The following is a 27,600-nucleotide window of genomic DNA, read 5'->3' as shown; positions in this document are numbered from 1 at the left end:
ACGTCTAATATTGAATGAAAAGAAGGAATTTTGAAGTTTTTGATTTATTATTAAAAATTTTCTAAAAACTTTTATTCAAAAGTAGCCTCATATATTTGTGTTATAAATCAATCTCAAGTGTTAGGATTTTAAGGACGAGTAATCTGGAATACGCTGTAGCGACATAACAAGTTGTACGTATAATTATTATATAATTTTTATTTAATAAATAATTACTGTTTATTTTGTTTAATTATAAGATTCATAACAAATAATTTTTTATATAATTTATCGAAGCAATTACTTGATTCAAGCAGCAGGAAAAAAGAAAAAACAGAGAAATTTATTATAATTTTATATTCATAATAAAAAATAAAAAATATAATTATATAAAATAAATTAACATATTTAACAAAAATAATGGAAAGATAGATCTTGCTAAATATAAAATTTAGTTAATTATTAAATAATTAATTAATAAATAATAATGAAATTTTTCTAGAAAAACAAGATTTTCAAAATTTTGTAAAAAAAACTTTTTTTATAAAAATATCAAGAATTTATTATTTATTTTAAAAAGAAATAAAATATAATTATTTTTATCATAAATAAGTGGTAAAGCAAATTCTTCCTTAAATCCGAAAAGAATAAAGAAAAATAGGAGAAAGAATAAAAAAATTCATGTTTCTTATATTGCGTACTTTATTTTTCTTAGAAAAAAAATATTTCTTACATAAAGTAAAAATGAATTAATTAATTTATCAATCAATTAATTCATCAAAATCATTGTTATTTACTTGAATGCTGTCGCAGCGATAACAAAAATAGGAGAAAAAGTATGGAAATCATTTCTAGTTACGCCTAAATTTATGGCATCGTTTTCCAAATTCTTATAATGTTTATCTTCGAAAATATTGTTGTAAAAATCAAAATATTTAGACGAAGATACTTCTGCTATGAAAGCCTTGAATACTTCGGAATTTTTGCTTTTCTCAGTGAACAGATCAGACAACTTCTCTAGCGGTACAAGAGCAGCAATATCAATCAAATAACCGATAAAACCACCAGTGATTTTATTGTCGAAAGAACCGAAAAAGGCTTTAATTCCACTAACAAGAGGCGGAAGATTTAAAGATTTGTTGAATTCATTAACCAAGTAATAAATATCGAGACCATTTTTCTGAACGTAATTTATCAGTAATTTGAATTCCGGAGCCGATTCGATATCTAGCATCCATTGTTTTAATTCTTCAGTTTTCATCAATTGAATAATGTTACGGAATTGCGTATCCTGGGCATAGTACGTCTTCGTCACTTGGATTATTTGGTCGAGCGGTATCAAGTCTATAAAGTCTTGGAGTTCCTTGGCGAGAGCACCTGAACCAGTGGCTGGAATTTTATAAGCGTTCAGGGGACTGGCTGCAATCAGGATAACAAAAATTGCCGAAGCAAATTTCATCTGTAAAGAAATTAAAGGTGCGATGATAAAATTTTTATAAGATAAAATTTTTAATAAGAAAGCAATTTTTAATAAGAATAAGCAAATAAGAAAAAATAACAGAATAACATCTCAGACAAGATTATTAATTCAAAATTTTTAAATCTTAAAAATTTCAAATTAATTTAAACATTAATATATTAAAAAGATAAATATATTAACAAAATCCATTTATATATCTATATTAATATTTGAATTATGTTTTTATTATATATATATGCTTTATGATTAATAACGAATTTAAGTTTGAATTAAATTATAAATCTATGTATGATTTGTATAAATAAGAATTCTATTTTTAGCTAGTGAATATGTAAACATATTTAATATATTAACAATTAAATGTTTTACTTACCGTGAAATAATTGCAATTAATTATTTCTGTTATTCTTCTTAATATAAACTATACCTATGAATCGTTTTTCATTGCATTTTATATACTAGCTTTAAATATGATAAAAATTTTTCGATAAGATTAATCAACTTTTGTGATTATATGCGTTATCTCATTATATTATCAACAGGTACTTTTGTCAGATATCTCATCTACTACATCGTATTGATTTCAAGTATCTTATATTATAATCAACTTCATATTGGAAATGAAAACATTTGCGTATTACTCTTGTAAAATAGTAATAGATTTTGTACGTATTTATTCCGTGAATACATATTATTTTTGTTACAGGTATTATTACTCAAAAACAAAAACAAAAAAAATTTTAATTAATATTTAAAATCTGCTTTAAATTTTTTAATTTTTAATAGTAACATTTGAAAAATTTTTCAAATTCAACTTTAGATTCAGATTTATTTTTGGAAAAATTCAATTTATATCAAGATAGAGAGACGAAATATTTAAATGATATTATATTACATTTAAACGAGGAATATTATATTTCTTCTTCTTCTTAAAAATTTTATTAATTCATATATGCCTAAAAATTATTAATTTAAAAAATATTTTGACTTAAATTTTGTAAAATTTGTTATGAGAAAAACAAGAAATTCATAAAATAAAATATTTTATTTTCTTTTAAAGATTTTAATAATTTTTATAAAATTTAAATTAAAATATTTGCCAAATTAATAATTTTTAAGTATATATGAATTAATATTTTTTTTTTATAAAAAATCGAATCGCATCAATTAGTACATTAAAAAATATAGAAATATATTCTATTATTTCTATTTAAAAAAACAAAATTGACCTTCATATATTTTTACGTATCCATTCATTAAATAATTAAAAACATCCAAATATGCATGTTTTGATATTTAATTTTATTCTGAAATATTTTTTAATATTAAGATGTTAAAATAAAATAAAATATGCATAGGATAATTTTATGAGATGATCGTAAAAACTATAAAATGTTCTGATTTTTTATTATTTTTATATATTGTATATTTCCTATAAAATATATTAACTGTTATTTTTGTTTATTTTCAATTTAAAAATCAGATAAACTATATGTAATATAAAAATGATATTATATATTATGCTATAAATAATATACTTAAAAATACACCCGAAAATTTACGTATCTTTTAAATTACAATTTTTTTACATTTTATCAGAAAATGATTTTTTTTCAGAATGTATTAATGTGTTATAATATATAATATTTAGAAATCATATTTATGTTATGATGGAATATTATTATATAATTATTAATATAATTATATAATAATATTAATATATAAATATTATATAATTATTGTATGGTTATTAAAAAAAGAAAACTGAGAATAATTATTGATTTTTGGATCGATAGCTCGATTTTTATTTTATGGAATAAAACTTATAGAATAAGAACAAATCAGAAAATATAGAAAACAAACTGTTATTATTTTAATATTCTCTAAAAACATTGATAAAGAAAGAATTATTGAAAAAAGAAGTCTTTAATTGAATTTTAGACAAAATGTTTAAAAAAATTGAATAGATAAAAAATAGTTATTATAGTTAATATACAAATTTTAATAGTTAATGCAAAATTTATTTCCGATGCAAATTTTTTAAATGATTTTTCAAAATAAGAAAATTATAATACTTCAGGAGAAAAGCACAATAATATTAAATGCGTTAAATATCAGGTACATCATATACAAGATAAATATTTGACTTGATTTCACTAAGGATATTCAGAATTTTTTAATATAGTGTTAAGAATGTGAAAATATTTCATATGAAAAAAAAAAATAATTTTTTTATTATTTTTTTTTATTAGACTAATAACATTATATCACACTTTGAACAGAATCGAATATTTTGATCGAAACAAAATATTTAGAATTCATAAATAGATATATAAAATTTAACTATATTTTTTTTTTCAAAATCTATTTTAATTATTTTTTCTTTTGTTCTTTAATATTCTAAATATTTATGTATTTATGTTTACAAATATATTTTTTTTATTTAAATTGAATATTAAAATTAAAATATTAAAATAATATAATATACTAATCATTTTAAGAAATATAAGCCATCTTATCATTTTAGTATATACATTATAGTATATACATCAATTTCACAATTTTCAAATAATAATTAAGATTTAAAAATATTAAAAGTAGTATGAAATATGAATCAAATTTATAAAATTCAAAGCCGAATCTTTATAAAATTTTATTATTAAAAATTAGAATACTTATTTTCTCTAATTTCTTCTTTTTTTTCTAAAAAAATCGTATAAGAACTAAAATCTTATACAATTTCCTTTGATATTTTTTAAATTGTATTTTAGAATCAGGTAATAATATTTAAGTAAGTAATCATAGCTTTAATCTGCAAACAATTTAATTTTTGCGTTTCATTTTAAATTATTTCATTTTAAATTAATGCAATATATGTCAATCTGTAATTATTTTTATTTGCAATATAATTTACATAAATTTCAAATATAAAAAAGTAAATTAAATGAAATTATTCGCAAAACATTACGAATGTCTTAGAATTTTGAATAAATTTATACATTTTCTTTTCATGAAAAGTAATTATATAAATATATTTTTTTGTTTAAAAATTTCTAATTTATTAATATTTCTAATTTTTAATTCATGTACAACATAGCTTTTAGAATTTAAAATAATAAAAAAATTTCTATAATATAGTTTTTTAAGCTATTATAAAATTTTTCTAAAACAATTGATTTTCAAATATATATATAACATTTCAGAAAAGAAGAAAAATTTTTACTAACAACTCTTTCATATTAAGTTCACAATTTTTTCATATTCAGTTTTTTCATATTCAATTTTTTATATTGCATATATATAATATAATACTATTAAATAATTAATTAATGAATATATTTTTCTACAATGATATCTTTCCAAATAAATCTTAATTTTAATACATTTAACAAAAATATAAAAAAATATAGAAAAAGAATAGATTTCTGTGGGAAATAAATGACAAAGAAGAATAATTACTTTCAATTTTAAAAAAAAATTAATCCTGTAAGTGTAAAAGAAATAGAATAGATAAATAGGATAAATAAAAAATAGAAAAATTAATTTTTTTTAATCTAATATAAATATATTTTATTTTTTTTAAGAAAAAGAAAACAACATAAAATTTTCTACATAAGAATAAAATGAATTATTTTTTATAAATTAATTAATCAAAATCATTGTTATTTACAAATTGAATGCTGCTGTAACGAAAACAAAGATGGGAGAAAAAGTATAGAAATCATTTCTAGTTACGCCCAAATTTACGGCCTCGTTTTCCAAATTCTTATAATGTTTATTCTCAAAAATACTGTTGTAAAAATCAAAATATTTAGACGAAGATACTTCTGCTATGAAAGCCTTGAATACTTCGGAATTTTTGCTTTTCTCAATGGTTAGATTAGACAATTTTTCTATCGGTATAAGAGCAATAACATCAATTAAATAACCGATATAACCACCGGTGATTTTATTATTGAAAGAACCGAAAAAGGCTTTGATTCCACTAACAAGAGGCGGAAGATTTAAAGATTTGTTGAATTCATTAACCAAGTAATAAATATCGAGACCATTTTTCTGAACGTAATTTATCAGTAATTTGAATTCAGGAGCCGATTCGATATCTAGCATCCATTGTTTTAATTCTTTAGTTTTCATCAATTGAATAATATTATGGAATTGCGTATCCTGGGCATAGTACGTCTTCGTCACTTCGATTATTTGATCGAACGGTATCAAGTCTATAAAGTCTTGGAATTCTTTGGCGAGGGCACCTGAATCAGTGGTTGGGATTTTATAAGCGTTCAGGGGACAGGCTGCAACCAGGATAACAAAAATTGCCGAAGCGAATTTCATCTGTAAAAAAATATTGCGTATAAGTTATTTCAGAAAGATCATTAAAGAAATAAAATTATTTCCTTCATTATTTTTATTTCTACAATTTGAATCATTATATATAGAGAAAAATTTCATTTCTGAATTTTCTTTAAGAAATATTTATTTGTAAATCTTTATTGATAAATCTTTTAAAAATTTGACAAATGATTAATGTAAAGATTTTAATAAATGTTAAATTTTAATAAATGTGTTAAATTTTTTTTTAAATTTTCGAAAATCTAGAATGGTAAAAAATAATTGTAAAATATAAATGAAAAATGTAAATAGAATATTTACTCATATAATTATTATATTTTGATGATTTATATCTGTTTAAATACTTATTTTATAAAATAATAAAAAAAAGTATAACTATTATAATATTAGACAAATATAATTTGTTACTCACTTTACGAGTTTTTGCAACTAGTTATGCAAAATTTACAGTATATTTTTGATGTAGATTACTAGATAGCATTGTGAAGAATGCTTTATATACAATTTGTATATGAGTAATAAATATAAATAAGATAAGATTAATTAAAATTCTTCGTAATAAGTATTGATTATGTTATTTCATAATTCTGTTTGCAGATAATCTTCTCTATTTTATATCTTTATATAGTCATATTAAATCATTCAAATATTAATTTTGTAACAACATAGAAATTTTTTTAACATTGTAACATAAAAGAATTATCGTGTTAATTTTTATTATATAATTTTCAATTTGTTAAAACAAATTTTTATTTTTCAATTCTATACATGTCTATTTAAATTAAATTAATTTGGATTTTTAATATTTAAACAAGTAAAAAAATTTAATATTTTCGAACATCAATGATGAAAATCTATTGCAAAAAAATAAATGAAATATTACACATTAACAGATATAGCATACATAAATATATGTGTATATATTACAAAGAAAATTTTTATAAACTTCAATACTTAACTTCAATTCAAATTAAAATCAACAAAAGATCATAGAAAATGCAATTAAAATTCATAATAATATTTAATTATAAAATTAAATAATTGAAAAATTACAAAATGACAAAATTCATAAAACATAATTCAAAAATTTTTTCCTAATCACATCATTCTTAGAAATGAGAATTTAAGTCGTTACGAAAGGAATTAATTCCATTAAAGATGTCACTCTGCCATATAAACACGTCACATCAACACGGATTCGACGAGTTCGTAGACCGAAGGATCTACGACGCGGAGAAACAAGGACTGTGCTAAGGCAAACGGCTCGCAGACTCTGCGGCAAACAATTCCAATTAACTCAGCGGAATTGGAATAGGGCTCTCGACCGTCTCCTAAATGCAAGGATGTCGAGGGCGACGTAACGCGTTCCTCGTCTTTTCTCACTCTTTCATCTTTTCATCTCATTCCTCGTCCAGAAATTATCTGTCCATCCAAAAAGTTTGCGAAAACGCATTCGAATTAGAGATAGTTTGACGATGCGAGAAAGAAAAATGAAAAAATTTGAGAAGAGAAATTTCAATTATTCCATTTTTATTTATATTTCAATTGGGAAATAATAATTTATCAAAAAAAGAAATAATATGTTGTCATAAAATCTCTTTTTGTTTTTTTCTCTATATAGATTTATATTTTTCTAAATCTTTCATGATTTTATTTTTTAAGAATAATGATCGAACTGGAACATACTTACATATTTCAATAATATTTTATCATTTATAAAATTTTATATAAAGAAGTATGAAGTTTCCTATGGAAGGAATATCCTAATATTAGAATTTTTACTATTCCGTTTTTCAAAATACTGATATTCTTAATGAGAAAACAAATATAAGCAATAGAAATTTACTTAGATGTAATAAAGCAAAGATGAATAAATATAATGAATAATATAATGCATATAGAGTCATCAAACATTTAACAAACTTTATTTATAACTGAACAAATAAACTTCAATCCATTTTTTATATTTATTAAAATAAATTTTCCAAAAATTCTAGAAATATGTTAACTTCTTATAATGAATAATATCTTATTTGAAATATATAAATTTTTCCTTTATGACTTCCTTTTTAATACAAAACTATATATAAGCATAAAAATAAGCAATGAACAAATATTCTTTATAAAAGAAACGGTTATATATCAAATTATGACCATTAAAATGCGTAAATAACAAAAAGAAGTTTCGCAACAATCTTATATAATCACGTGGCTAACGTCGACATAATTCCTCGATCTTTGTCCATGTCTTTCTATGTGTTTCGGCTGGATGGATGAAAGGCGAAGTCGACATGGTTGTATCCGGAGAGGCATAATTCAATCAGGATCTAGAAAGGGGGATGTTTGTCAAGTATGCTTTCTTTGCACGTGCACTAGGTGAATGGCGACCCGTTGGACCATTATCCGCCGCATAATGCTCGTCATCGTCTCGTGATCGTTGGCCAGGGATAGAGAAGTAAAGACAGAGAGAGAGAGTCATAAAGCACTCTCAGGGGTTGGGCCGTCGCCCTAGACAATGCGGTTCTTGAGCTGCTCAGATATTGAAGACGCCCGAAAGCGGTGTGTACCAATCCCGGTGTGTACCTAGCGTCTAGCCCGCTACTATACATTATTAAATCTCACCCGTGTGGACCAGACACACAGGACGATGCCGTTCTTTCCACGGTTACCGTCGACATCTCGCGACGTGCGTCGAATTTTCAACAAGGACTGATCAGTCCAACCGACGCATACAGCGGTTCGAATCGCCGATCTAAAACAAAATCTCATTTTTCTATCATATATTTCAATTTTTACATAAAATTGAAAATTAATAATTATATAGTAATAGTATAGTATAATTACCATAATATATTAGTGACCTTATTAGCAAATCTTCATAATAATATTTTAAGTTCTTAAGAAAAAAGTTTTTGAAAATACTTTTTTTTATTTAAATAGAATCTATATGAAAATAAAAATTTCTTATATGAAAAATCTATTATAGAATTTTACTATATTGTTCATAAAAAAAATTATTATATTAATAAATATTCAGTGAATAGTATTATAATAATATCTAATATGTCTTTTATTTTATATATTAATAATATACATAAATAAATATAATAATTTGAAAATTTTATTTAAAATTCTTATGGAATCTTTTCTAATAAACATTCAAAAATAATGTTTTATATGTGATAACAATGAAAATTTTTTAGAATTTTTTTAACTAAATTTCAAAATTCTTCTATAAAAATATTTTCTAAAAAGTTGTTAGTGAAAACTACTTTTTTTAAAAAAAATTTCACAAGAATAAAAATTATATATTATATTCTCTTGAACAAAAAATATAAAAAACAAAATATATAAATTTGAACAAAATTTTTTTAAAAACAAAAGAAAACTATTGAGAAAAAGAATTATGAATGGAAATTTATTAAAATTACAGATATTTCATTAAAGTAAGTGGAAATTATATCTTCCTTCTATAATCCACGTACAAATGAATATTCCATTCTATATTATTTAAAACGATATCTAAATATATTTATTGGATTCAAATAGAATTTGTTCATGCTGTTCATGAATTGTTAAAAATATGTAGCACGTTAATATAATATAATGGTACAAAGTATAAGACATCGAAATCTTCTTGTCTCAGATTTATTATATAATTTATATTATATAAATATTTATTGAGATAAAATTTGCACTTATAATAACAGATTTATAAATAATAACAAGTATTTTGTCCTATATTATTTTAAAAAATGAATAAATTACTGCATTTGAATGCAATTATGCTCATATATCATGAAAATATTATAACTTTTTATACATTTTTACCAGGATCTAAAAACAATATGTTATAATTATGATACAATAATATGTTGTATCTTACATTTGAATTATTTTTAATTAGATATTTAAATATTAGTAACGTATTTTTAATTTTAAATGTATTATATGAGAAAAATAAGATTATTTCCATTAGATTAGTAATTAGAATCACTGTTAACGTAGAATCTTATCGCTTATCATTACGAAGTTAGCTGCATAAAAGTTTTAAGGGTATATCTTGCAAGACGGTAGTAGGAATCGCGGCGATAATCAATTACCTGGAAAATGGTGGATTACATTGGAACAAATACTTCTCTTAAATACAAACATGTGAAGATTATTTTTTTTTTTATTACACTTTTTTTTACACAACTTCTCATCCTATTCGAATTAATACGTAATAATAAGCGAAGACACCTGCGTATGGACTCTTCGATTGATTCGATGTTTATTCTCAAGATTAGATGTTATTCTATTTTATATTAATTTTTCTTTTTGTTCACTTTTATGTTCAACTTATAGTTAAAATATCTTTGTGGAAATTAGATTTTGAGATTAAAATGAAATCTATTGATAATTCGAGAAAAAATAATTTTTTTTTTTTTTAAATTAGTATAAAATTATTATTCGATTTTAAAAAATCGAAGTACTTTCTGCGTAAAACTATTATCAATAATGGAAAATAATTCTAGAAAATAATTTTCGTGTTGTAATCTTGAACAATTTTACATTTTAATGAAATTATTTCAAATAAATTTCATATTTCTCCTTAAATTATATTTTTTTAATTTTTATTTTTATAATAGTTTTAAAATTATACTTCATAAATTATTTTCATTATAAAGAATTTCTTATAATATAATATAAATAATATAAATAATAATATAATATAAATAATAATAAATAAATTATATAATATAAAAAATTGGATTTATGAAATAGTCTTTAATTATAAAGAAAGAAATTTTTAATTGATCACAATTTTTGAAGTGATGAACAAAACAAAGTTTTAAAACAATATTGTACTTAACAATAATGTCTTACTTATCATTTTCTTATTCTTGATATATATATATTTAAATATTTCTATATGTTTTTTATCTTCTAAATGAATAAAGCATATGATTAAGATATAAATAATTCATATTCTTCAAATGTTTCAAATTACTAAGTATAATATATAACTTAATAATTGCTTAAAACAAAAATCAACCTTATTTCCAAAACCATTGTTAATTGTCGAAAATAATAGGCAGAAAACTGGTTTTAAGTAACAATAAGAAAAATCCAATTAGCCGGTAAGAATTACATATATGTATTCCATTTCTCATTTACGATGAGCATAATACTATCTGTTTCACGCAGAGCCACGTATAATTACAGACTAATTCCAGAGCGTCCGCAATCGTGGCAGGTGGCACATAATCGCGGCCTCGTAACCCTCGAATGAGTTAATCCGTGAGACGTCGCGCCGTTTCACGCGACGACGACGACGACGACGACGATGGCTGCAACCAGTGTCATCTCGTCGTCCTCCTCATCGTTGTAGACGTCGACAATGTCTACGTGGTTGTCGTCGCCGACGCCGGTGAAATCGTGGAGCAAGAGAGGCGACATTTAAAAGTAGCTATATAGGACTGATCCGCTTACTAGGTTTAAAAGTCAAGTGCTAAAAGCGCAATTCATCCCATCTAACTGGCCAAGAGTGGGAAAGGAAATCGGCCGTAGAAGTTTCTAGGAAGACGATAGAGGAAAGATAGTTGGTTGCTCGGCACGGATGTCTACGTCCATCGTTCCGACCATTTTGTTCAACGATTCATTTTATTTCCAGACGCGAGAGAAGTATCGTTCGTTTCTCGTATGAAAGTCTCTACCTTCATTTTTTCTCTTTTTAGGTCTCTTCTCTCACTCTTTTTCACGCTTTTCCTCTCTCTCTCCCTCTTTGTCTCGCGCGTATGTTCGTTTCGCTGGGCCCGTCTCGCGTTCTCGTTTCTGGTTCCTGAGTTTCTATTTTTCTGCCTCTTCCAAGATTGGAGGGTCGACGAAGCGGAAACAAGGGGTGACTGCGTCCTTTCTCTTCTGCACTGGAAGTTTTTCTTCTTTTTTCCCCTTCTTTCTGTTTGCACGACGCTCGAGTGGCACCGTTTACCAGCGCAGCGTTCGAGGTATACGTGGTAAGTAGGTATTATTGCGACGGTCGTCGGTATGATAAGCTATGAAATTTCGGAAGCCAGAATTGGCTCTTTGAGAAACCCTCGCGCACGTTGTTTGGATTGAGTTTTGTTTGTAGATAGCGTTTGTCATATTTTGTGCTGTTTTTTAAATGTGTATTACGTGACTACTTTTACATGATTACTTTTCCGTCTCGTAATTTGAATAATGAATGATATGTTTAACGATAAAATTCAGTAAAAATGGATTTCAGAATTTTTATGTAAAAACGTATTTATTTTCATTAATTATATTAATATTATATAATATTTTTTTGTCTATGATATATTCAAATGTTAGAATTACTGATTTAACGAAAAATAAAACAAGCCAAAAATAATCAATCGATACAATTTTCAAAATTTTTCAATGTAAATAATATATAATATAATATAAAAAAAACATTTTGCAAAATTAAAATTTGTTTAATAATAAATTGATTGTTTCAGCTACTATGTAGAGAGAGAATTTATAGAACTTTATATTGATCATATTATTCAAATCAATATGATGGTTCAATTTCGTTAATAGCCACTTAAATAAATATTATTATTTCCCTAATAATAACTTATTTGTCAACATTGTCAAATACAATATATTAGAATAGTACATACAATTTATTAAATAATACAATTATTACATACAATTATTAAATAATTCTAATAACAGAGAAAAACATTATTTATCTAATTTCATGTTATAAAATGAAGAAATTATAATTCACATAAACTTTATCAACAAGTAAAAGACATTATTTTTTCCGATAATAACTTATATTTATCTTATATATTATATATTTTTATATATTTTATATTATTACATTAGATATATTAACTTGTAATAACGATATATTATATAAAAATTTTTATATTTATATAAAAAGTATATTTCTTATAAATTTATATTTACAATTAATTCATTTTACAATTTCCAGAAAAGGTGATTAAAGAAAATAGCGAACGATTTGTACTTTCTATCGCGATATCGAGAAATAATCTGCGCGATATGGATAGGCTACGATTCCATTTGCAAATTTCTCCTTTTCTAGTAACTTATCAACTTGTTGTTATATACATTTATACGATCAACCATGATAGGAATCTTTCTATTATCATGAAATGATCGATTAATATAGCAATTCTTAGATAAATTTACTGAAATTCTAATTAAAATCAATGTAACAAGTTTCGATAGATCGGATGTTTCCGCGAATTGGGCAGTGCAATCTTGCACGAATAATGATAAACGATTATTGATAAGAGACATATACATTATTTACGAAGGTAATATAAATAATAATTTCTGCGAAGTCTTTGTCATAATAATCGATTGTATGATTGTTTACGATGAAATAAAATATATTAAATAAATAATTCCATATATTCTTATTTTTTAATGAAGTCTTTTAATCATATTTTATATCGGATTTTTTTAATATAAAAATTCTTATCAAGTACTATTAAATGATATGAAATTTGATGTTTGATTTAAAATTAATTAATTATTTTTAATTATTTAAATGTTATAATATATACTATGATATTCAAATTCTTTTTATAATTATTGTATTATAATAATGATTTTATAATATATAATAATTTTTATGATTATTGAGAAAATTACTGATCAATTTGATGAAGAATATAAAAAAAGAAAGAATTGTGATAAATAATGAATTATTTATTTCAGCAATTTGTTATGAAAATATGAAAAGAAGAAAAATTATATTTTTTTAAATCTTTTTAAATATAATTGGATTGATTTAAATAAAAATTATCTATACATTTGTATATTTTATTTATCTATATGATAATTTATTGATTTTAATTCACATAGTTAAGAAAAAGAAGATTTTTTGTGAAGTGAATAAAAAATAAGATTTTTATGCATCAATCTGACAATAATGAAAAGGATAAAAAAATTAATTATAAATTTTTTTCTAATTCTAAAAAAAAATATAGATATATGTACTATAAATTTTGTTCTAATTCTGCTTATAAATAAAAATAGAACAAAAAATGAAAATTTATAAATTTTAATTCTATGTATGTAAAGAAAATTATAAAGAAGATTATAAAAATTATTAGTTCTTATATTAGAAAAAAATCTTTAAATAATTAAATAATTAATTATTTTAAATATAAAAGAAATATTATATATTCTAGTTTAATATTAATAATCAGATTCTACAGAACAGAAAAAATATAATCTTATATAAAATATAACAAAATATATTCAGATTCTCGTTATATATTCATGCGTACTGTATGAAAAAAAAATTGCAGAAAATGCAGAAAACATTCACTATATTCAAGAAAAAATAAATTTGAATTATATTCGTACAGAATACACACGATTGTTATGAAATTTTCTGTGAACTGGATTGATACGTTTTGCAATTGTATTAAAATAATTGTATAAAATATGTTTAAAAAAATCATGAAAAAATACTGTATAAAAAAGACATATAAAATAGATATGCTCCATATCAATAACCAAGTTTCTGATTTATTCAATTTCTGATTTCAGTAATTCTTTTTTCTGATAATTTTATACAAATTTTTAATAATATTTTTAATTAGGAAAATAGATTTCAATTCATTAATATAAATAAATATTCATAAATATTAAACATTCCTTAAACTACTCAAATTTGAACGAATCAACCTCTCACGTGATTCTTAACTCACGAACAGATCTATATACATCTAGTTTTCGTACTTGATTAAGCTATTTACCAAGAGGTAAATCGTTCGTGCACAAATTTCGTCGTTGTCAGATGTGATCGTGGCTTAAATTTCGAAACGGCCGCTTCGAGTCAAACGACATCTATGCGCCTGCAATGCTATAGTAAGACAGAGAGCAAGAAATAGAAGGGGTTTGGAGGGAACTGGGTTCCCAGGGATGAGGGTTGCCAGGGTGAATTACATCCACAGGGAGAGCACCGATGTTGTTAGAATGCTTGAGAGTAGGTCCCGTAATCAGCAGTACTCGCTGCCTCTCCAATTCGAGTCGAATTCACAGCCGAATCACGTCGTTATTTAACGAGATTATGTCGTTAACCGACAGGATGCAGCCTCGGCCGATGTCGATCGCGATATGAAATTAAACTCGTACATTTTTTCCCTGATTAACGAGCGCTGGATGCGTAATTGCATTTACGCTTTCCATACTCCCTGTCTCGTCAAGTTGCTTCGTTGTTTGCCGGTTATTCGATCGATCAATTTTCGTTGATGCAATCGCCTTGAAAAATAAAAGTTGTAATGGTTCGATTGTAACGAATTGAATAGAAATTATAATATGATTAAATATAATTAAATATTTTTCTATCAATTCGAAGAAAATAACTCGATGGAATCTAAGAATTCGAAAGTTGAATTTAAAATATACGAAATAAATATAAATAAAGTTGATGATTATTTACAAAGGGGTAAGATTGAAAGATTAAAATTATGAATCACGAAAGTCAAAGATTAATTCCATTTAGTCAATCTGATTTTTAAAAAATTGAATATTAAAATTATATAAGTTTTTTTATTTTTTTACAAGTTTTTTTCTTCAATATCAACAGTATTTATTATTGATTAATACAATAATTACAGAATTTAAATTTTGAAAATTATTTAAAAGGATGATTTCTGATGACACGTCAAAGTCAAATTTAGAGTTAATTCTCATAAACTATGTAATTACTATTACATCACGTTTTATCTTTATTGATCTTAATTGTTAAACGGATTATAATATTTCACCAATAATTCCGAAATCTCTTGACGGAATCGAAATAGTTATTAAAACAGTTGAAAGCCAACTAACCAAAAATCACTTGCTATCATTCTCTATTCCTTAACAAGAACAAAGTCAAATCACAAATTCTCTATTCTTTTCAAAAGTAATTCGATATAGCTCGAGATGTTCACTCAATCTTATCTTTGCATAATAATATCCATCGATCTTTGTTTCAACCATTAACGCGTCCACTCTCTTGTTTTTCCCTTATCCCTTCATCCCCATTGATCTCGACGAACTATAGTGTCCGGAATAAGTCGATAATAAGAGGTATGTGAAACATATCCAAGATTCCAAAGGGTTTCTCTGCGATCGGGATCAGCCCTCTAATGAATTCATGGACAACAGCATCTAATGTCTGCCTTCGAATGACTGAATTTCGTGCGTGCCTCTTACGACTTTAGGATCGGAATGCCATAATGGAGGCTGCCTCCGGAATATTGGAACATGGCATCGATATCGGAATACGAAGAGAGGAGGATCTTTTCGAGGATTTTCGAAACAAGACTAGCGTAAGTTTTAAATATATAATAAAATCGATTCTGCAATGTGATAGGATGCAGAAGAGGAATAAAGAAGGAAAATTAGATGCATCCTTCGAGGATGGAATACATAAGAATCACGTGGAGGGAGGATTGACGGGGTGTAATTTACGTAATGGAATAGAAAGACGCGAGGTGAACGAGAAGAATGCAAAAACGCGATAGACGTTCCATTTAAATGGCTTCTTGTTTACCCTCGGTTTTAACCCCTGGCAGCCAACGTGGATTCGATTCTCGTTGCCTCGCGACTCGCCAGCCGATTTAAGCGGTGAATTTATCGCGACCACCCGGTCCGCGTAACGAGAGGGTGGAATGCATCGGGATGGCTTCTTGCGGCATAGTAGGGTTGGATACGCGGAGTGGAGTTTAATGAGATAGTTATATAGGTGTTGCGTGTTCTTCGGTTATTTGAAAATGTGACTCTGGGTTCAGAAAGTAATTGTATCGATATAAATTTTCCATATATTGGATTATTTTTTTTTTTTTTAATTGAAATCTAATCTAAATGTATTTTAAAATAAAGATTTTGGTAATTGAAATGAAAAAAATTATTAGATGCATATAAAAAATTATTTTAGTTCTAAATGATGTTCATTTCTTTCTTCTTTTGTGTGTGTAAGTATTAAAATATTTTATTTTTATTTTTATTTTAGATTCACGATAGAAAATAAATTTTTATTATTCCTATATATAGAAATATAAATTATAAACGACAAACGTATTTGTAGTTTACAAAATTCTTAGAAATAAATTTTTGAACGAACTAATTATTACCTAAAAAGATACAAAGAAAAATATTTACAAAATGAATTCATAATATTACATATACGTTATATATTCTGAATTAATCAATGAAAATTTAAAGCAATATGTCTATATTCATGAAAGCATATATATTTATTAACTTAATGAATGTATATCATGTATTATAATCGCATTTCTAAAGATATAGATTCAATTTCCTCATAATTGTACTATAATTATTATTATTTATTATAATTATTATTTATTTATTTTATATTTGATTATTTTTTCCAAAGATGTTCAAAATGACATCTTGTCATTGGTATGATTACTTTTCTAACTACTTTTCGTTCTTTGAATGTAAAATATTTATTATATTTCGAAATAGATAAAACACAAAAATTCGTAATAAATATTGTAATTAAACGATCAAATAAAATTTTTATTATTGTTTTTAAATATTGAGTTAATTTCTAAAATACTAGAAAAACATCCTGAATGTACGAATATAATGTTCAATATAAAAAAAAAAAATTCTAAAGAAAAAAGTTCTAAAGAAAAAAAAAATTAATCCTTTTGGATACAGAATGAGCGTGTGACTTAGTGGCAAGCCCAGAGCACTGTGCGAGTTTCTACGAGGGTGGAGAATTCATGGGGTAATTCCGTGTTCGATACAGTGTGTGCGCTTAAGGCTGCGATGTTACTGGCGTCACATAAGCGTAATACCGGATAAGCTGCAATAATGCAGAACCACTGTGCGTGCATGCGAAAGTAGAACGGTTCCTGCTACTCGGCAACTTCAATAGCCAATGTCGTGAAGTGTTATTATTGTAGCGGAACAATTCTATCCTTACAAATCCATGAGAACTTTTCTCGATTTCTTGTCTAATTGCTTCTTAATTGTTAATCGTGAAATTGTTGGTCTATAGTCTAGTGATTTTTAAGAACTGAAAAAATTCATATCTAGCCAAAATTTCTTTAAACAAACTAATATTATACGTAGATGTTGTATAGATAATATTTAGAAATATGTATCTACGATGAAAAAAATATTTGCTTTTTTATTTTTTTCATTATAAAACTATATTTATAATGAGATTATAAATCTTTGATAGAGATAGAGAACATACAAGATATGGATTCAGTTATAATAATTATGACAAAAATTCTAGTAATAATAATAATTCTCAATGAAAAAAATCTCTTCCATATCAAGCAGCATATTAAGTAATTTTTTATTATGGATATCCACATTGAAATGTCATATTAATCATACTCGAATACATAAACCGTACGATATTAAATATTTTTTCGTTAAACATACATGTCATTAATGAAAAAAAAAAGATATTATAAAATTATACAAAGTTCTCTTTGTATATCATTAAATCTCATATAATATAAAAAAAACCTTTATTTACAAATCAGTTAAAAATGTATACATTTTTCAGATTGATATATTTTTATATAATAATATATTTTTATCCTAAAATTTTAATAATTAGTAGATAATTAGTTTATTGTGATAAAATTAATTCTTACTTTCTCATAATATTTGCTTTTAATATAATTTATATATGTATATAATTCTATTAATTAATAATTGATAAATTCATAATCTTTTTTCTTCTCTTATTTGATCTTAGAATGCACATACAAAAAATATAATTACATTTATATTTAATGAAAAGAAAAAATTTTTGAATCATGATAATAATTTTATATTAATAATCACGATATTAATCATATGTATATCTTGATTTTATATACATATTTTCATAGACACATTAAGAAGATTTAATATTATCTCTTTCATCAAAATAATACTAACTAAAATAATAATTACTACATCATATAATTCTCTTAAATCTTCTCTTTCAAAAATTAAAAGCTTAAAAATATTTTTCACGAAGACAACATCTTCCTTTGCCAGGTTAATGAATCAAAGGAATGTTTTGGAAAACATTAAAACAATTTATAGATAGATCGATGTTCTCGATTCCGATTATTAACACGAAATTTGAACAACTGGAGAGACTCCATCTCCTGTAATTTCCAACGAAAAAGAAAACAGAAGAAAAACTCGAGTCGTGAACCGCCATAATTTAGCACAGTGTTACAAAAATACTAAATTCCCGGTTACTTTATCTCCTTGTGAGCTTTCTTAAAGAATGTTTACGATAAAGGGGTTTAGCCTTTGTCTCCGCGTTTCCAACATTACTTCGAAATTACCGCAACGCCTCGACCAGATTCCTCCCTACCTTTGTCCCCTTTCCTCGAGGTGTATTTAAAACAATACCGAGTAATCGTCGGTGTTTCCGCCCTCTGAGCACGAAGGATGGACGAGGGGGAATTCTGAAGACGCTTTAAAGGGTATATCGTCCGAAATTAAATCGTAAAAACGAAGGGAAGAGGATGACGGTTCCGGAGGTGGAGGTACCGCGACAAAACCGCGGCATAAAATGACGAGAACAATGAAAGAATAAAATCCCTCCGCGGGAGTAATTAGCGCGAGAAGCATTAAGGAGACACGGGGCAATTTCGACCGGCCATTTTTCATGGTAATCTCCGCCATTCGCGTCCACCGACCGACTCGAAACGCTGTCTTCTCGTTTCGTCTCGTGGATCGATCGCCAGAGTCATCAAGGATAAGCAAGCTTTGCAAAGAATTAAGGGAAGAATGATAAAAATTATTTGAGATTTTTCTTAATCGTAATTGTATCTGCAAAAGATAAACATTGTTCTAATTAAAAGAACATTGATATATTATATATTATATAATATATATTGATAGTTATAAATTTTTCATTTAATTTAATTAACATGTAAATAAATTAGATATTTTTGATTAGAATAATAAATAATAAATAAACATATAAAAGATCACATAATAATAATTATTTTATTTATGCTTTGTTGTTCCAATCCAGAAACTATGGTATATAGTAATAAAATTTATTTATTATAAAATTCCGTTATTAACAAAGTATTTTAAATAATTAAAAACAAACTCCATGCCAATGAAAGTTTATGTTATGTCACTGAATGTATGTGCGAAGTTCTAAGAGTTCTGTTAATTCGAAGTTAGAAAGTTCAAGAGCATTCTAATAGTTTGCTTGTTCTAATAGTTCTAATAGTTCTAATAGTTCAAAGTGTTCTTTTAATACCTGTTCAATGATTCAAATTATTCAAAACGTTCTCCTTTTTCACAAGAATTTTATAAACGCTCGTGCTCTGTCCTATGAGATATTCTTAACATTATTTTGGAAGATTACATGTCTTTGATAGAACACATCAGTGTATATCTGATTTTGCGACATCCTCAATGCAAGAAAAAGATTGTAGAATTAGGCTGAAAGATTATGCCACCCACAAAATTCATTATGTCTAAAAAAACTTTCACGAATGTTTATAAATTTTCTCGAATGATATTGATTGTCAGATTGTTCAAGTTGACATAGCTGAAAAATGTTGTCTCAAATATCAAGATCATATTCATATTCCAGCCATATTGAAGTGTTATTATATAAAAATATATATAATTCTAAGGATTCTCGAAATTCTTGTCTCAAAAACGCAACATTTATACTCTCTTAGTGTCTTAATGTTTAGTGTCTTAATGTTCTTCATTTATATCGAAAAGAAATTAATTTGAAAATAAATTAATTATCGAAATAAATAAAAGAAAAAAATAAAGAAAATACAAATATTAAATATAAATTAATAAATAAAAACAACTTTTTATTTTCTTATATAATTCCAAGTTAATACAGTTAATACATATACATTCGATACTATAGAATACGATGCAAAAATTAATTTATACATCTTTCTATCTTAATTAAAAAAATCTCTTTCATATCAAGCAGCATATCAAGTAATTTTTTATTATGAATATCCATATTGAAATATTATATTAATCATACCTGAATGCACAAACCGTACGATATTAAATATTTTTTCGTTATATATACATAATTTATAATATAATACATAATCATTAATAATATATACATATATACATAATCATACTTAATATATACATAATCATTAATAAAAAAAAAAAGATATTTTAAAGAAAAAATTATATAAAGCTCTCTTTGTATCATAAAATCTCATATAATATAAAAAAAATCTTTATTTACAAATCAGTTAAAAATGATATATAAATATAATCTTAATAAATAATAAAGCTATAATAAAGCTATTAAATTTAATAAATGGATAACATTCATGGAATATGATTATTTTTATTATATTATTTTAAAATTTTAATATATTTTTTTGATTTATAATTTTAAATTTTGCTTCGAGATAAACACAGATACCACACGAATTAATATATTATAATTAAGAAAAGTATTAATTGAACTTTAAATACAGGATTTTGAATAAAAAACAGATATATATATATATATATCAATTTCGATTGTTCTTTGCACCATTACTAAATTTATTTTTTTTAATAGTATTATGTATGTTAGATTGAATAAGATTGTAGCATTTAAAAGAAATATGTTTTCGTATTGAATTATGTACAAACATAATATTCCTTTAGATTTGTTTTCTTTCAAATTTAGAAAACTATATAATATTCAAAACTATATAACATACAAAATTCATGTTAAATTTCTTTTTCTACTATTCTAAATTTTATTTTATTTTTTTTTAAATTAATTTTTGTTAATTTTGTACATTATTAATACATAAATGACATTGTTTTGTAGTTAATAATAATTTATCATAGGAATATAACATATTATAAAAATAATATGATATACGAATAATATTTTATTATATATGATAATTAATTATTTATTCCATATAACTTGAATTTTTTTATTTTAGAAGTGAAAAATTATATTTTTGGAACTTGTCAACAAACTTTGTATGTATGTAAATAACAAAAGATATAATTTAAATTTTCATTATAGATTTTAAAAAAAATTAAAATCACGACTATTACTTTCTTTCGTTATAATTTCAACTAATAGCAATTAAAAAAAATTTTTGTTACATATTACCTAATAAATTAGTACTTCTAATATCTGAAAAAAATTCAAATTGTATAATCCAATTTTAATATTTTAAAAAAGTTATCCCGTTTTAAAAGGTGCACAAATACTTTTGTCCTTCACTAAATATATATAATCTCATTTCTATTTGAAATTCTGTATTTTAACAACGAAATTATGATTTATATAGTTTTAATGATGTCAAAAAAATTACGACGAATTTATAATAATTATTTCATTTTATTTCATTTTCAGTTCAATTTGAAAAAATCAAAATACTTAATGTTGCCCTTATAAAATTAGTTTGACAAAATATAACAACGTATTTTTTTTTAAAATTATAAAATATCTAAGAATTTAAATGACATGAATCAAATCAATAAAAGTTCAAAAGTGTTGTATAAAAATCAATACTCATAAAATATAATTGACTGATAAACCGATTCGAATAATCATTGTAATTCCGAAAAGATCAAAGACTTTGCAAAAGATCGGTTAAAAAGTGCGCCAGATCGAATTGGAAACGACTCCCGACAAATTGAATTAAACGGGGGCCGTTTGTCGCGTTTTCACGGTGAATTTACCTTTCGATTCAATCGTATATTCGGTAGACCGGAATTAAAACAACACGTCACTCGTAATTCCTCGAGTTTTCAATTGAAATTTAACGAATATCGCACGCATAGCCGCGATACGATCCTATGCGAATTTCATCCGCGAAAGCAAATTTCCAGAAGACTTCCGGTTCCCGTCAATTGTTCCCTTGGCTTGGACAAGGCTCCTCAAGAAGTACAGGCGCATAAATTTCGCCTGAACGGCATCAGACCGGGAACGATTTTCAGTATTATCCGCGCGAGCGAAAGGATAATCCGGATTTGCGCAATCGGCCCTCAACTGCAACGGTTCGGCAACCGGATCTGCAAACCGGCTCGGATAATAACTAGCTGCTTATCGGACGTTTAAGACGATTTTGAAACGCTACTCGAAGCGTCTCTGAAACGCCGACGCCAGAAATCGGAAATGATTCAGTGCGCGCAAGGAACGTCGATGGATTCGATCCGAGACGTTATTAAGATTACGTCTTTCTCTGCCTCTTTTTTTTTTCTTAAAAAATGATAAATAATGATAATCGATTTAATTATAATTTTATATTAGTTTCTTGGTTATTACAGAAAAATTAAAATTGACTTATCTTAATTGTTTATAATTGTTTATATTTATACATTAGAGAGAATTGATATTATAGAGAGATTTGATACATTTTAATATTTCTTACGTTAAAAATAAAAAAAAAGCATATACTTCAGTATAAAATATAAATCTTTGTAACAACATTAAGTATAAATCTCTATAACAACATTAAGTTACGATTGTTTTAAGCAAATTTTCTTAATCTAAAACTATTTTATTAAAGGAAGTACATTTTCATACTAAAGTAAAAATGTAAATTTTTACTTTATTTATAAGATTTTTATTATTGTGTATTGATTTTTATGAAATATTAATTTTACATGAAAATACAATATATATTGTTAGAATTATTATTTTAAAATTCTACGTTTGAGAAGATATGAGACATATAATATTATATATATATATATATATATATATATATATATATATATATATATATATATACACATTATATATACATTTTGATTATATTTTTATGATTCTAAATTTACAATTAACTGATAGATGAAAAAATTTTTTTAAAATATTAATATTGACACATTTTTTTTCTAACCTATTTTATTCCGAAAAATGTTTTAGAATAATTAATTTGAATAATTTATTCATTGTTAGATGATATTAATATGAATGACAATAATAATTATTGATATATCATTATAATTTTCACATGATAATTGAAATAATCTTTAATAAAAATGAAAAAGATAAAGTTATTAAAAATAAATTAATTTTCAAAAATAAAGAGAAAAAAAATAGATATTGTTTGAAAAACATAAAAATATTTAAATCAAAATATTTTATTGTTATTTACAAATAAATACTCGAAAGTAAGAAAATACTTGATTAAATTTATATAGAATATAATAAGAATCATTAATAAGAAAAGAAATGAAATTAATCTATGAGTAATTTTTCTTGTTATAAACTAAATTTTTGCCCATTATCCATTTTTTTATAGATTATGAATTGTGTTCATGATCAAATATCATATTATTGAAATTATATTATTGCATTTTACTACTTATTAATACAAATGTATCATTAATATGTATCATTTATTATAAATTTTTACAAATGTAAAATTTAATTTCATCAATAAATGATTTTTTTTATTTTTAACTAATACAGCTATTATATATATGTATATAGCTATTTATATAATGATAATTGTATAATTTATCTTTTGACCTTCAAAATCTAGAAATAATATTTTGTTTTTCACAAAAAAATTCGCTCTCTAATGTAATTTATTTTAAACATTTTTAATCTTTAATAAATCATGCTTATTATAAATATTTATATGAATCTGTCAGAAGACAAACGCGTTCACATAACTAAGCTATGCATATCACTAGTTATAATTTTTCTTCCAATCAATAAACATTCATGTAAAAGAATTTTTCTTTCTAAAGTGTAAATAACTAATATTATAAATTTAGAAATAATTTTGAAAGTATAAGTAATGCTTAATGCATTAATTTTTTGCTTATTTTTTATCATAGATACAATATATTATATTTTTTTTATCATAGATACATAATTATATTATATAATTGAAGAAATATGGTAATTCAAATAATTAGCTCTATAAGCTCAGATATAAATTAATAATGTAAATTATTATAAATGAAATTTCACTGTATAAAAATTGTTTTCATCAATACAATTCTTTCATAAATACAATGATAAAAGAAAATTATTCAAATCGTATGAAATCCTAAAGTTTTTTTATTATTATTATATTATTTACACGTTTGTGAACAATGCAGTTACAATTTATCGTGGAAATTAACAGTCGTTAGCATGTGTAATTAACGCGACCATTCCGAATGCGGTTGAAAATCGTTGATGAAAATCCACGTGAAAGTATCGTTAAAAATTGAAGCGATGCCCGTGATGCAATTTCAAATGTAAATTACGATCAGCCAGTGGAAAACGCTGCTACGCACTGCTTCACTTGTCAGTTCGCATAATCGTTCCGTCGACCGCTAACTCCTTTCCTGAAAACCAGTTTTTTCGCTTTTGACTTTATCTCCTCTCTCTTTTTATCGGCAATCACTATGAAACTGACGTCCAAACAACGACAAAAATCATGAACTTTTTTTGACAGTAATTTTTTTTAGATATTTTTAAAATTTGAAAATTTGAATGATTCTTTATAAAACAAAGAGTTTTTAAAATTTTTATTTTATTGAAAAATATTTTTAGAATATTTTTAACAGAGTAAGAAATTTTTAAAATATAAATATTGAAATATTTTCATGGAACTTTTCTCATAGAATTTAAAATTTTGAAATTTAAATATTAAATAATTTTTCTGAAATTTTTCTGATGGGGCAAAAAAATTTTCGAAATTTGAATATTAAAAATTTTTTTTGATGAAAAAAGATAGAAGTTCAACTATTTAACTGGAAACTGCAATAATTTTCAATTGACAATCATTCCGTTAATTCTAAAAATAGAATTACATTTTCAACTTACATTTATATGATTTTATTTATATTATTTCCCCCTTTTAATCTATATTTTGTATTATTTTAAATATCTTGTAATTATCTTGTATTAATTTTTATCATTAAATAATTTATTCAAAACTTTATATTCAACCTAATATATTATTATTTTATATTCATTTGTAATTTCGAGAATTAACCTCTAATGAATAAATTCGAAAAGCAAGAATAATATTACTGATATTACAGAGTGAATCTTAAATAAACCACGCGATGACCTATGATAAGTTTCAAGATCTCTGTTACGATATTTAACAAAGCTTCGAAGTGAGTAACGGGCATATACATCGCAAACTGCACTTTAAGTCCTTCAATAATATCCGATACAGAGGACAGAATTAATTCACTTTAGAAATTACGATCGACGGTAAGATTAGAACGGACTTAGAACTCTGTTGAAGAACTTGGACTCGTTAAACTTACTCTTCTCCTCCAGTATCAATATTTGCAAGTGAAACTAGGTAAACGTTCGAAATCTTTGCAGAGTTGAAGGAGGGAGGTGAACCGTCGCACGTTAAAACTTCGTTAAGCTCCATTAAAGTATACGGTGAGTTAACCCTCGTATCCACGCCCCTTCAGTCACATACCAAGACCGGAACTTTAAAGTCCCGATAGAATTAATTATAATTATCGTGCTACGAGAGTTTGACGCGCTTCCTATTTCGCACCTGCGTCCTCCGCTCTTCTATAGTATGATCCAATGGAAATTAAGCCGAAAATACATCATGCCGCATGCACAAAATTGAAATTCTATAACTAGAACTGTAATAAAATTCTGAGAACGGTAATAATATGAATATAACAATAATATTTTATATTTTTCGAAATTCAATTATATATTTTATTTCCATTTTTTATTAAAATATATTTACATATCTGTAATTTATTGCTCGCGATTTGCTTATTCAGAGAAATTCATTTTTTGTACAAAAATTTCTTTTTCGTTTACTATCGCTAACTTCTCAAGCTCTCCCAATTAAGCCTAAAAGAATGATATTACCTAGATAGAAGAACTATCGTTGCTTAGAATAGTTTAAGCAACACTTTCAATTATATATTTTTTATATTTTTTATATACTTGAACCTCGCTAGAGCGCAACAAGAATCTCTCTAATATCCAATCACAGTTGACTCAATGATACCCAACGAGTTCTCGAACACTCTACGTTCGAGAAATTTATAATAAACATACGCTAATTATCATATCTTTATGCGACGCTGACCACCAGTGAGGAATTTTATTTGAAGTCAAGTATCGCAAGTCAAACTGAGATCTTATTGATTATTATCATATCTCATTGGTAAACCGCTATTCCCCAATTAGATTGAAAGAGATTTCTAAGGTGAATTTTTACCAAAAAATAAAACAAGAGAGATTTAATTAACACTTCGTTGTAAACACGTCATATTTTGATATCGGATACGACACAGTTTTCTTCGTAACTATCCATCATGCTGTGACACATTGGACACGATTTGACATTGTGAGAGACAACGAGAGAATCTCGTTATAGATACGCGTGTCGCATTTGCAATACAGTTCTCTTATTATAAGAAAATATATCACTGGATGCAAGCATTTATATACATACATGTCGGGTTTGCATTTATTACCATCGCGAGCGCGTACGAATAATATCAAATAACAGATTCATTAATATAAACAAATCCAAATGTTTTAATCTCGATCGTTACAGTTTTCTTGCTTTATTGATAAATAAAATTGAAAAAACTTAATTTAAAAAAAAATTAACTTGAACAATATAAGTGGAATTAAATTATTATCTAAATTTTTTTGAAAAAATTAATTAAGTATTTCAAAGAAAGTTTCAAAGAAACATCTCTTCTAAGACCCCTTATAAATTATATTTGTTAATCTTGAAATGAAAAGAGAAAATAATCGCATGGAAAGGAAATATCCTTATGGAAAATTTCCGCGATATGTTCTCTTTCCA

The 27,600-nt window shown here is 24.8% G+C and overlaps 3 protein-coding genes across 4 annotated transcripts in view; all 3 read right to left on the bottom strand.

Annotated features, from left to right (window-relative positions):
* Nucleotides 1-663: 663 nt before the first annotated feature.
* On the bottom strand, nucleotides 664-1,964 carry LOC102654405. Its single transcript, XM_006570570.3, has 2 exons — nucleotides 1,833-1,964; nucleotides 664-1,438 (listed from the first exon to the last, which is right to left on the bottom strand). Exon 2 carries the CDS (start codon nucleotides 1,436-1,438, stop codon nucleotides 773-775), a length of 666 nt encoding a protein of 221 aa, XP_006570633.1. The 5' UTR covers nucleotides 1,833-1,964; the 3' UTR covers nucleotides 664-772.
* A 3,111-nt stretch (nucleotides 1,965-5,075) lies between these two features.
* LOC107963975 lies at nucleotides 5,076-6,331 on the bottom strand. The gene is made up of 2 exons (XM_006570574.3): nucleotides 6,225-6,331; nucleotides 5,076-5,794 (listed from the first exon to the last, which is right to left on the bottom strand). The coding sequence occupies exon 2, from the start codon at nucleotides 5,792-5,794 to the stop codon at nucleotides 5,126-5,128; it is 669 nt and encodes a 222-aa protein (XP_006570637.2). The 5' UTR covers nucleotides 6,225-6,331; the 3' UTR covers nucleotides 5,076-5,125.
* Nucleotides 6,332-7,916: 1,585 nt separating this feature from the next.
* Nucleotides 7,917-27,600, bottom strand: part of LOC100578389 — a 67,072-nt gene continuing 47,388 nt past the window's right edge. The window contains exon 4 of one of the 2 annotated variants that reach the window (XM_026440264.1): nucleotides 7,917-8,564. The gene's annotated coding sequence lies outside the window, so the exon portion shown is untranslated. Of the gene's footprint in view, nucleotides 8,565-24,924; nucleotides 25,133-27,600 lie in introns of those variants that run through there. The other variant, XM_026440273.1, reaches the window with a different exon arrangement.

Source organism: Apis mellifera, linkage group LG1 (genome assembly GCF_003254395.2).
Source record: "Apis mellifera strain DH4 linkage group LG1, Amel_HAv3.1, whole genome shotgun sequence".
NCBI lineage: Eukaryota > Metazoa > Arthropoda > Insecta > Hymenoptera > Apidae > Apis > Apis mellifera.
Note: the sequence above shows the minus strand (reverse complement) of the source record. Positions and strands in the feature narration are given on the sequence as shown.